The following is an 11,813-nucleotide window of genomic DNA, read 5'->3' as shown; positions in this document are numbered from 1 at the left end:
TGAGAAAAAAATGAAGAAATTACTATACTGTAATAGTTAGCCACACACTAAAGCATGTTGTTCTTAAGTGCATTACTAGACTATGCGTGACTCTTAAACTCATTTCTAAGTGTCTTAACACCTAAGATCTTTTCATCTCTGCTTACACCTATCTCCTAAAAATAGTGCTTTCAAGTCTCTTGTGCATTACCAATGGTAAACAAGTAATCTTCCTGTTAGTGGACTTTATCATAGTGCTACAATGAGTCTGAAAATAATTTTAAGTAAAACAGAATATTTATGCTGGCTTTTCATGCAAAATGTAGGTGAAATATAAATATAAATATCAACCAATGACTCAGGGTAAAAGCCATTTGGGTAGAGCCCTAGCATTAGTATTCAAACATTTTTGAAAGTAGTATCTTTTATTGGAAAGAAAAAACACTGAAAATATTAAGATGTTCTAATTCCACAATTTATTTTATGTAAGACCCTGAGATTTTTCTGAACTCAATGTAACATATTCAAATGTGCACATAAGGGGGAAATAGTATATTTTCACTATCAGATATTACTAGGCATTTGAAATGTTTTACCATTAAAAAGCATTGCTATTATCTGTGTTTATTAATATAGCTAAGTATTATGTTTCTCATCCTCTGATAGGAGCCATCTAAAGAATACTTCAAACAAATGGTGATATATATTTCAGTAATAGGAAAATTGCCTAGAGTGTAGAGTACCCTAGGTTCACTCCCCAGACCTAAAAAACAAATAAAATGAACAGAGGCAGTAATTCAACAGAATAATAATAGTGTAGTGGTAGTTTAATGAGTAAAAGTCCCAGGCTCCTATTACAAAATTATATACTTAAGGTCAATCTTCTTTCATCCATTATATGTAGGCTGATCATTATGGCAAATGCCAGTAACAGAAGGTTGAGTGTGGACTATGAAGGTTATTGGAGGCTGGCTGAAAAGCAATTTGTAAATCAATAAATGCTTAAAACCTACTGAGAAGATGGTGAAACCTACAGCTGCATAAAATTGGAATTGTTAAATCCCAAATTGTTTGTGAATAAAGATTTTAGAAAACGTGCTGTGATAGTTTCTAGTTCAGTGAATTCATAAAACCAGCTATGGTTTTCAAGCAATCCACTTGACCACACTTCACATCATTACTGCCGAAGGGGGCATCCCAGTTGCACACTTTCAAAGAATTGAAACACTTATGACAGAACATCAAGCAATGAGTCTCCAAACAGAAATACATGAAAGGAACATTATCTTACTCTATTCACCAGAGTGTAATATTCTCTATCCTCTTAAAAGCAACACTTTCTTCCAAGGAATTTGTATTAGAGACTTGAATGTTCCTACTAACATCAAAAATAATGGGTAAATTTAAATATACAGTAATTCAAGTCAGTTACACGTAGTAAATCAACATTCCTCCTATCTTCTGTCTCAAGAAGTATAGTTATTCATAGGTAATCTAGAGCAGAACATCTCATCAATTAGTGGCAATTTCAAAGTATTAAAATAAAGTTTCTCAAAAAATAATGTATACAGAGATCACCAGGAGAGTAGGTTAAAATGCAGATTCTTACAGTATATGAGCTGGGCTCGCATTCTGCTGACCAGTGGTGCTGTTTAAATCCCTCAACTTCAGGCAGGCTTCATTTATGAAAATATAAATGTTGTGTATTAAAATACATTTCTGCTTTTTGTCTAAAATAAAAAGGCTACAACTAATATAAAACAAACTATATACAATAAGTACAATAACTACATACAATATATATAGGAAATAAATACATTAGAAATACCTAGTCCATTTGTATTTGACAAATTCAGAGAAAATATTCCATATTGATCCTATGATTCAAAGTCTTGTACCTAATTTACTTTTTATCATAACTTGCTTTCTGCATCAGATAAATAAAGAATATTATAACTATCTAGTCTTCATCTCCTTCAGAGATCCAAGAAGGAAATAATATTAACTAAGTAAACAGTAAAAATCACAGAAAACAAGTGATTTCTAAAATATGTGAGAAATGACAGAAACAGCTGGCTGCCTGAACAGTTACCTAAAGTTCCTATGCAATGTTGTGTCATCCATCTTTGGCCTGCAGGCCTAGCATATGACAGACTTTTCTGTGAATCAGGATATTCTGAAGGGCTGTTCCTCCTTGTCTTGACAACATATGACAGTCATTTTCTTTTGTGTCCTGATTGTCTAGTTAGAAAAGCATATTGTCAGTAGTCAACACAGGGGAATTTTCTTGCTCAGTAACTTACAAAAAACACATTAACTCCATATGGACTTTATCTGATGCCCATTATCTTCTCTGAAATAGATTGTTGGTACCAGGAATAGACATGACTCATTGTCATAAAAAAAAAAAAAAAACAAGAACCTAAGTTAATAAAACATCTTAAATGCCACATTGTGTAGATCTCTGAAGTGTTTGAAGATGACCTGAATATCTTAAATATATGTTTGTTTAACTTTGAAAACACACCTAATGTAACTACAAGTTTAATGACCAACCACCCCACCACTTGAAAATGTTGACATCATATTCTTAAATTTACTTACTGCTGTCTGAGGGCAAAAGTATCGTTAGGGGATACTGAAAGAAAAAAATTTGGATGAATTTTTAATTCTTGGTCAAGTTCGCTGTATCATTCAGTCTATGTATCAAGTCCTGGCTAGAGTAGTCAGCGAGGCTGGATAATCTCAGCTAGCCACTTCAAAATGCTCTTTGTAGTTTTTAGTCCAAAACCAATCTTAAAGTGCCGCTATCAGCTGAATGGCATCATATGAACTATGTGGAATTGTTGTGGGGCTCCATCTTCTTCTTGGAGACTTCAAAGATTACTGTAGGAAAATTTATTGTTCACTGTGGAAAACTTAAACATTATTTATATCAAAACAGAAAATATGAGTTTCAGTAGACATGTATTCAAAGAAAGGTACCATAGAGGTATAAATATGTATGGGGTAAGTAAAATTTTGAAAGCAGAGTTTTGATAACCTTAGTCCTTAGATTTTATCTTCCCTCTGTCCCACACCAGGTGGTTTCTGATATGAGACACAAACTCTGAATTTTTTCTTTTAATAACATGCTTGGATTTAGATAAGGAGAGCCATCATCCAGCTCCAAAATCAGTTATGACTTTAAGTGATTTGTGACTATCATTATACTGAGAAGGAGCGAGATATGTATGCTTAGGTAATGAGATTTATACCCTGCAGAAGATATTGGTAACATAAGCCAGATCTTTCTTGGCTTGGTGATTTGTTTTAGATAGCTATCTATAGCCAGAGACCGCACATTTGTTTCCTGGCTGAATTATCCCATTTCTATTAATTTATGTTTCAGCAAGAAGCTGTGGCTTACTGGTAAGAATCCAGCATCTGTCTCCTTCGGCAGCTACATTACATCATCTTGATTTCACCTACTCTCTCTCTCTCTCTCTCTCTATATATATATATATATGTTCAAATATATATATATATATATATATATATATATATATATATATGTTCAAATTTCCTGCCTGGCTTTGCTCTGCTAAGCAATTGGCTAGAACAGCTTTATTTATTAATCAGTAGTAATAAAATATATCCAAAGCATATAGAAGGGAATCTTAAATTATCTATCTTTTCTTCTTTAGTCATATAGATGACTAAGGTCTCTTCCTTTTTTGAAGATGGGTGTTTTCCTGCAAAAACCAGAACAGAACTCTGCCATAACACTTATGATGTTTTCTTACAACTAGTAAGACTGTCACCTCTGTGGTTAAGCTGTCATTTCCCTTTACAAGAGGTTTCTCCTTTTCAAAACAAATCTTAATTTAATTTTGATGGTAAACATAGTTTTTGCTTTCCTGTGGAAACAAAAACAAAACCCCTTCGTCAATATAGCATATCTCCTGGTTTCCATTCTTGCTGTGGAAATCCTTCAGCCAATAAACTCTAAGTTACCTGCCCACATGGGTGTGGCCTCTTATACTATAATTGCTGATGTAAAGTGTGTCCCTGCTCTCTCTTCTGGTTGCTGTACTCAGTTGCTATTTTCCTGTTTGAACAGAGGACTGTGATCTGTGAGTTTACCACTAAATAAATAACCATTTATTGTACTCAATTCTGAGCTAGTGTGGGATTTCCATCTTTACCTGGTGCCTCACATAGATCTCAACTCCACACTTACCAGGTGGGCCAGTCCAGAAGTTCTCCCACCCCTGCCTGCTTGGCTTGATTTAACCTACTAAGTGGCTTTTTGTAAAACCTCCACTACAGTGGAGCTAAGTATGTGATGACTTAAAAATTTCCCAAGTTCATGCACATTCCTCCCAACCCCTGCCATGTTCCCTGCCATGTGGTGACCTGCACAGCTCCCAGTTTGTGCTCCTTGCTCATGAGTTCTGAGCTACTTCCTCAGTTGTACAGAGTTGATTTGATTGCTTTTGGTTTGTCAAGCAAAGCATATTTCTCAGTATTTGACAAGCACCAAGGCAAAAGGCCAAAGTTTCACAGGACTGTTTGTGCTACCACCAGTTGTGTCACTTCGCACAACTCTGCAACCACGAACCTGCTAGATGATAAAGATTATGACACATAAAATAATTTACCAGATCTCATAACACAGGTAACTATTTGATTAGTTAATAAATCAATAAACTTGAAAGTTATATAATTTCAGACAACATTAGCATACAGAATTTAATAGCTATTTTTCTGATACTATGGATTATATACTATGAGGCTTATATGATTATTGTGATATATCCATTTATTGAATATTGGGACTCATTTTTTTTCTTCATAGTATATCTTTAAAAAATTGTTTGATAACAGAGCCAAGAATGAGACACTTTTAGAAATGACACAGTCTTTACAGACTAATAATGAACAGCTAGCTGACAGGATTAATACCATGGAAAATCAAAAGTTACCTGACAAAATTAATACTATTGAAAAGGATAACATTAATTTGACAGACAAAACTGAATCCCTGCCAAAGGGGACTGAAAAATAATCTGAAAGAATTCATACTGTTGAATTTGACAATCAAAATCTGTTTAAAATTATCTTAGGTTAGCAGATAAAGTATCTCTCCAGGAAAACAATCTGAACACTATTCAAATAATGTCCAAGGATGAGATATTATCTTTGAAGGAAAAACTTCAGACCTTGGAATCACATGTGCAGAATAAGGACCAGAGGCTAGGGGATCTCAATGAAACCACTAGAAATAAATACAGGAAAGGAGATTCAGGCTTTACAAAGGACAGCAGTAAAAAGATTTAAAACTATTGAGGAAATTATTGAAGCTGATAAGCAGGGAAAGAATTTACGAGAACAGAATTCAACATTGGCAGTACATGTCAGAGATGAGTTACCCAGGGTTTTAGCTTCCTACCCTGTAATCTACTTTGACAAAGCATCAAGATTGAAAAGCAAAAAAGGAACCAAAGAAGGCAAATAGATACATATAGGAATGAATGATCTAAAAAAATCAAGCAAGTTGTCATAATTTGTGGTTTGCATTCTGCATTTGTTAGGGAGATGGTAAAGACATGGGGTTCTAGCAGTAAATTGATGCCACATGACTGGCTTTAGTTAGTTTCAGCAGTCCTGGATTATAACAGGAGACTCAGGCTGTTTGTCATCCTGGCCACCTGATTAGCTTATAACCAAAATCACCACATAGACATTGTAGTAAATAAAACACTGCCTGGACCATTAGCTCTAGTTTTTATTGGCTAATTTTTATACATTAATTTAACCTATTTCTATAAATCTATATATCACCAAGAGGTTGTGGCTTACCAGGAAAGATTTAGCATATCTGACATGGTGGTTCCATGACGTCTCTCACTCTGCCCTTCGTCCCAGCATTCAGTTCTGTCTTTTCCATGCCTGCCTAAGTGCTGCCCTAACAGAAGGCCAAGGTAGTTTTTTTACTCAACCAATGAAAGCAACATATAAACAGAAGAACCTCCTATACAATTTCCCCTTATCTGTTTAAAAAGGAAAGGAAGGCTTTAACATAGTAAAATTACATATAACAGATATCAAGTGAGAATTAAAGTTACAATATTTAGATCTATTTTGTCTTTTATTATAACAATGGAAAGCTATAACTATCTATTCTTCAATTCCATCAAAGACTCCAAAAGAATATATTACCTAAGTAAACAAGTAAGTGACTTTCAAAACTCTAGAAATGACAGAGATATCTTGCTACCTGTACAAACATCACCCAAAGTTCTTCTGTACCATCTTCAGCCTACAGGTGCATAGGATCCAACAGACATTTCCATGAAGCAGGGAATTTTAAGGACACTTTCTTCTGTGTTCTGCAGAATGCCTTATAGACTCTTTTTTGAAACCCTGAAGGATCATCTCACCTTTAGGCAAGTTCAGGAGTTATCTCTCTGCGGGTTCTTCATGTCTAGTTTATGTATCAGTACAGGCAAGAGCAGTTTCTTGCCCAAATAGCTAACCAACTCCATAAAGAGCCTCTGCAATGCCCATATTCATCCTGAAGTAGATTGGTGCTTCCAGGAGCAGACATGTTAAATTGTCATGAAAAGTCCTAAGTTGTTAAAACATTTTATATGTCATGTTCTGTAGTCTTTGAAAGATATGAAGAATGCCTATCTAACTAAAATCTCTCTCTCTCTCTCTCTCTCTCTATATATATATATATATATATATATATATAATCTAACTAACATGACTACAAACTTGACTATTATCAATGATTATCCATTAACAACCTACATTTCCTAAATATTCATTACATTTTTAAATGAACTACACAATCACAATACTTAATCAAGAGCAGAAATATACATATAACAAGACTTACAAATTTATATCAATAAAGCAAGATCCATGCTAATGGAAATTATTCATATCTATATGATATCTCCCTTTAAATGTAAATGAAGATTTATAAACAATATTTGGAAATATGGACATAGTTATTTCTCTCAAAACTTCTTCCTTCTGTATGGGTACACTGTTAATCAGGTCCTTCACTGTATATATCCTGTGTGCTAGGTTCATTTCAGTCAGCAGTTGAGTGAAGTAATTTTTGAGGGTGTTTATGGCAATCTTTCAGGAGGGTGTGATCTATCATACCATATTGGTCTAGAAGCAATCCACAGGTCTCATCCTCTGTGAAAACAAAGAAGAACTTAAACCCAAATTCTGAAGTCATAATACTCTTATAATATACATGGTGATTTAGCTTAGCAGCTCATACAATGAAACATCTCTCTGTACTTAGCTCTTTCACAGTCAAAAAATTTAATGAAAACACAGTAATGTACAGAATCCAGACTGTGAATTTTCCAATTTTTTGTGGCTTATTTCTTTTATTTCCTTTAATCTATGATTATCTGTACTCTGTCTCTTCAAGGACTTTACCTTTTTATAGCATTAACTTCATTTTGTGAACTGTATACTCTAGCTTTTCTCTCCCAAGCCTACATATATTTATCCAACACTGTGACCCATTTAGAGGTCTTTTATGTCTGAATTTGTCCTATTGTGAATCTGTAATTCTTTACTGTCCAGGAGCACTTCTTAACATGCTAAGTGTGTCTTAAAAACTTTAGGTGCTCCCTTGTTAGGGTAATACAGTATGGCCTGTTTGCCTGCCCAAACTTAAGCTGTGCTGTTATTATGGTAAACACAGTAGTTTCTGACCATGCTCTGCAGAGTCCAGCATGGCGGAGATGCTTGTGCCTCTGAACAGCTTGTGCCTCTGAGCTGCATGCATTGCCTCTCTTTTTTTTATGTCTCAAAAACATGTTTAATATACATATTACACATATGTAGAAACACAAGTCCTCTGCAAACACTCATCCCTGAGCCATGTTCCAGCCCTTAATTCTATAAAATTTTGGCTTTGTTACACACTTTTCTTCTTTTTTCTTTCTTCTTTGTTCCCTTGTTGTAGGAGAGGGGGCTATATCCTAGCCCAGGCTGATTAAGGGTGACCTTGGACTCTTGATGGAACTGTCCCCACCTGCTGAGATTACAGTTAGGCCCTACCATGGCCCATGTTGCCACCTGTTTTTCCACCTCTCCTTCCCTCCTATCCTTTCCTTTCCCTGCCCTTTTCTCCCTCCCCTCACCTCTTCTCCCCCCTTCTGTTGTGTTGCTGTGTGAAGATATGTGTTTATGACATGTGTATGTGAGTGTGTACAGAGTGTACCATGGAGTGCACATGCACATGAAGTCAACTTTTGAGAGTCAGCTCTCCTTGCACCATGAAGGTTCTAGGATTTGAATTCAGATCACCAGGCTTGCATATCAAATGCCTTAACCTGCTGAGATGTTTTACTGGCCTCTGCCCATTTTTTCTTTACCATCTTTACCTCAGAGGAATTCAGCTACTTCCTTCTCTTGGGTTTTTGTTGAAGAGTTACCAGACACCTATGTATCATTCCGTACTTCAAGAGGAACATTATCTAATGTTTCTCTGTTGCCTTAAATGCAGCATGGATAAAAGAAGCCTACCATCTCTACCCAAGTTGCTCTCGACTTCCTGAATTTCCCCTGCATCCCAGTCAACTAATATCTTGATAATGACTTCCAGATGTTTTTGTTCTTATTGCTTGTTTCTGTTTTGAGTCAAGGGCTCATGAAGCCCAGGCTGGCCTCAACCTCACAAGATAGCCAAGGAAGACCCTGAACTCCTTATCCCTCTGCTTCTACCTGAGTATATTACTAAACCTAGTTTTTCTCTCTTCTTTTCATTCTTTCTTTTTATTTTTAAGAAGGGTTTCACTGTATTGTTCTGTCCTGTCCCTTTAAGAGACAAGCCATGTCCATTTCCTCCCCATCCCCCATCCACCAAGGCAAGCTGATCTTCAGCTTCCAGCCTCAGTCCCTTCCTCTCTCTCTCTCTCTCTCTCTCTCTCTCTCTCTCTCTCTCTCTCTCTCTCTCTCTCTCTCCCTCTCTCTCTCTCTCTCTCAGGCAGCTTCTGTCTCTCCCTTCTCTCCTTCCCCCTCTCTGTTTATCTCTCTCTTTGCCTCTCACTCTCTGCTCTTCCCCCTTCTCCCCTTCCCTTCCATAACGCACTAAATAAATATCCAACTTCATTCTGCATGGCGTGACTATCTGGCTAGGTCTCTCACTTGCCATGCAGTTTCCTGCCCGGGAACTGGCTGCCTTAGTGGCCTACCATGGGCTCGGGACCCACTGCCCACTGCCTGCTGCCACTCAGGGACCTGCAGCGTGGTCTCATGGCCCACTGCCACCACTTAGGAACCTGCACCATTTTACTTAAACCATTACGTTCATTGTGTGTTCATGGCTGTCCTGTAGCTCACTACAGTGGCTAATTCTAAGTTACTTAAGTTGTGGACACATTTGGTATTGTGCTTGCAGTGCAAACATGAGGACCTGAGTTGGAGCCCCCAGAGCCTATATTAAAAAGCTAGGTGTGGTCATGTATGCTTGGAACCCTAGTGCTGGACAGTGGGATGGGTTCTCAGGTGTCCTAATTTGCTTTTCGTCAACTTAGTACAACCTACAGTTATCTGAAAAGAGAATTTGTAATTAAGAGAATGCCTCCATTGAGGCCTGGGAGTCTCCTTCAATGTAAATGTTGCCTGACATTTCCATCATGAGTCCTCACAGGCCCTCCTCTGCCCCCATGGTCACTCACAGGGCACTGTGTCTCGCAGATACTCCCACCACTGCCGAAGGGTGGAATCCCCCATCATGTAGACAATGCGGCCAGCCAGGCAGTTCAGGATGCTGTCTATAGTGGGGAAAGAGCGGCTAAAACAGAATGTTGAGTGCCATCTGTCTTGGTAGTAGAAGCCAGAGGGTTTTGGAGACAGGTGGCCAGGGCGGCATGGGGGCCGAGGGGGCAAGGCCAGCCATCAGTTCTTGATCATGCCGTGTGGTCACCTTCAGGTAACTTCCACTGGAGTGACTGACTAAAGCATCGCAGGGCAGAGTAGAGGGTTGAGCACAGAACCAGAGCTCCCCAGAGACCACATCCCTGTACTGGCAGGTGGGCCCTTGGGCTCCAGTTGACTGGGGGTCCATGTTGCAGATCACAGTCTCTTGAGAGCCATTCCTGCCTCGAAAATACCCCCTAAAGCCAACGGTGGCCCATTTTCCTTTCCAGACGCTCTGTAGGACCCTGACTGCCTCACTGGAGTGGATCAGCCTCACTTGCACCTGGGCCGGTCCAGTCCAGAGCAGGGGGAAGGACAAGAGGTATGTGCCATTCTCCAGATCCTTCACCTCCCCTGGGACTCCTGCTTTCAACTCCCGGCCCAGAAGCTGTGCCCGAAACAGATCTCCACCATGAGTCTTGGGCCTACCCTGGTGGTCCCTAGCCACAAGAATGGCCTCTAGATTACTTCCCAGAGTATAGTTGGTCTGGGCAGGACCCTTCAAATGGTAAGTTGATGTTTTGGGGCTAGTAGAAGCCAAAAAGTCATCTTTCTTGCCACCAGTTGAAGGCCAGTACAGAAGGCTAGTCAGGTTGGTGAGTTCTTGAGGGAGAGAGTCCCAGTTGTTGGGCTCAGAGCCATGTTTAGAGGCACGATAGGGTGGTGGGATCCAATGGTTCATGGGCTCAGGCCAAGACATCCTGAGATAGAACACTTTTAAAGTCACAGAAGGTCAGTAGCGATGAGAATAGGACCAGGGCCTGAGCCTGGATCACATCTGTTTCCCGGACGGCCTGATTGTTCCTGTTCTCTTGGCAGACTGTTTTTACTTTCATGTTATCAGCAGTTAGAGTAGTGGCTCCCACAATCTAGCCCTGTTTCATTTCCCTTTTGAAGGGCCTAGTGGTAGTCAACTCAGGATGGGAGGGGTGTTACCCCACCACATTGCCTCTCTTTTAGGCACACAGCAAGTCCACGTTTCCATCAAGCAATCCATAGCACTTTACTCACAAACCCCATCCACATGCTCTGTCTCCTGCAAGAGACAAAGTTCGCACTAGCAGCATAGTGCAAAAAGCCAGTATTTTAAAAATGAATAGCTTTTTTTCTGCTACAGCTGAATCAGGAAAATCTCTCTTAAAGCAGCTGCAGCAAACTACCAGCAAACAGCAAGAAGCTGTGTTAAACTCTGTAGTCTTTTTGAAGCTTTCTAAGATTTTATGTTGATTTAGTTGAACACATAGATGCTAGTCTGTAACAGGAGGATCAGGTTGCTTGTCATCTTGGCCACCCGGCTAGCTTACACCCAAAATAATCACACAGAACCTGTATTAATTAAAACACTCCCTGGTTTATTAGCTCTAGTTTTTTATTGGATAATTCTTACATCTTAATTTAACTTATTTCTATAAATCTGCATATCACCACAAGGTTGTGGCTTACCTGGAAAGATTTAGCTTGTCTGACCTGGGGGCTCCATAGCAGCTCTCTCTCTCTCTCTCTCTCTCTCTCTCTCTCTCTCTCTCTCTCTCTCTCTCTCTCTCTCTGCCCACCTTCCTAGCATTCAGTTCTGTCCTCTCCAAGCTTATCTAACTTCTTACTCATCAAAAGGCCAAGACAGTTTCTTTATTCAACCAATGAAAACAACACATAAACAGAAGGACCTTCAACACCACTGGATAATGGACCTCAACTGATTTTTAAATGTTATTTTAGAGAAGAGGCTAAAATTTTAGAACAACAGGGAAAAGCAAAAGAACTTGAGATTTCCCAAGATCAAATTCTTTGTGAGGGCACTTGTGTTGACCCACAGGCCCAAGCTTTTTACAATGAATAAATTTTGTCCCTATGCCACAAAGCAGCCTTAAATTCTTGGGACAGGAGTCAAG

The 11,813-nt window shown here is 38.7% G+C and overlaps 1 protein-coding gene across 1 annotated transcript; it reads right to left on the bottom strand.

The window, feature by feature from the left end:
- Positions 1 to 9,675: 9,675 nt before the first annotated feature.
- LOC119804496 (NXPE family member 3-like) lies at positions 9,676 to 10,624 on the bottom strand. The gene is given in 2 exon segments (XM_038315892.1): positions 9,676 to 9,895; positions 9,897 to 10,624. Coding segments are annotated over 2 exon segments (948 nt in total).
- Between the last annotated feature and the right edge of the window lie 1,189 nt (positions 10,625 to 11,813).

Source organism: Arvicola amphibius, chromosome X (genome assembly GCF_903992535.2).
Source record: "Arvicola amphibius chromosome X, mArvAmp1.2, whole genome shotgun sequence".
Taxonomy (NCBI): Eukaryota; Metazoa; Chordata; class Mammalia; order Rodentia; family Cricetidae; genus Arvicola; species Arvicola amphibius.
This window is presented reverse-complemented; position numbering and strand designations above follow the sequence as displayed.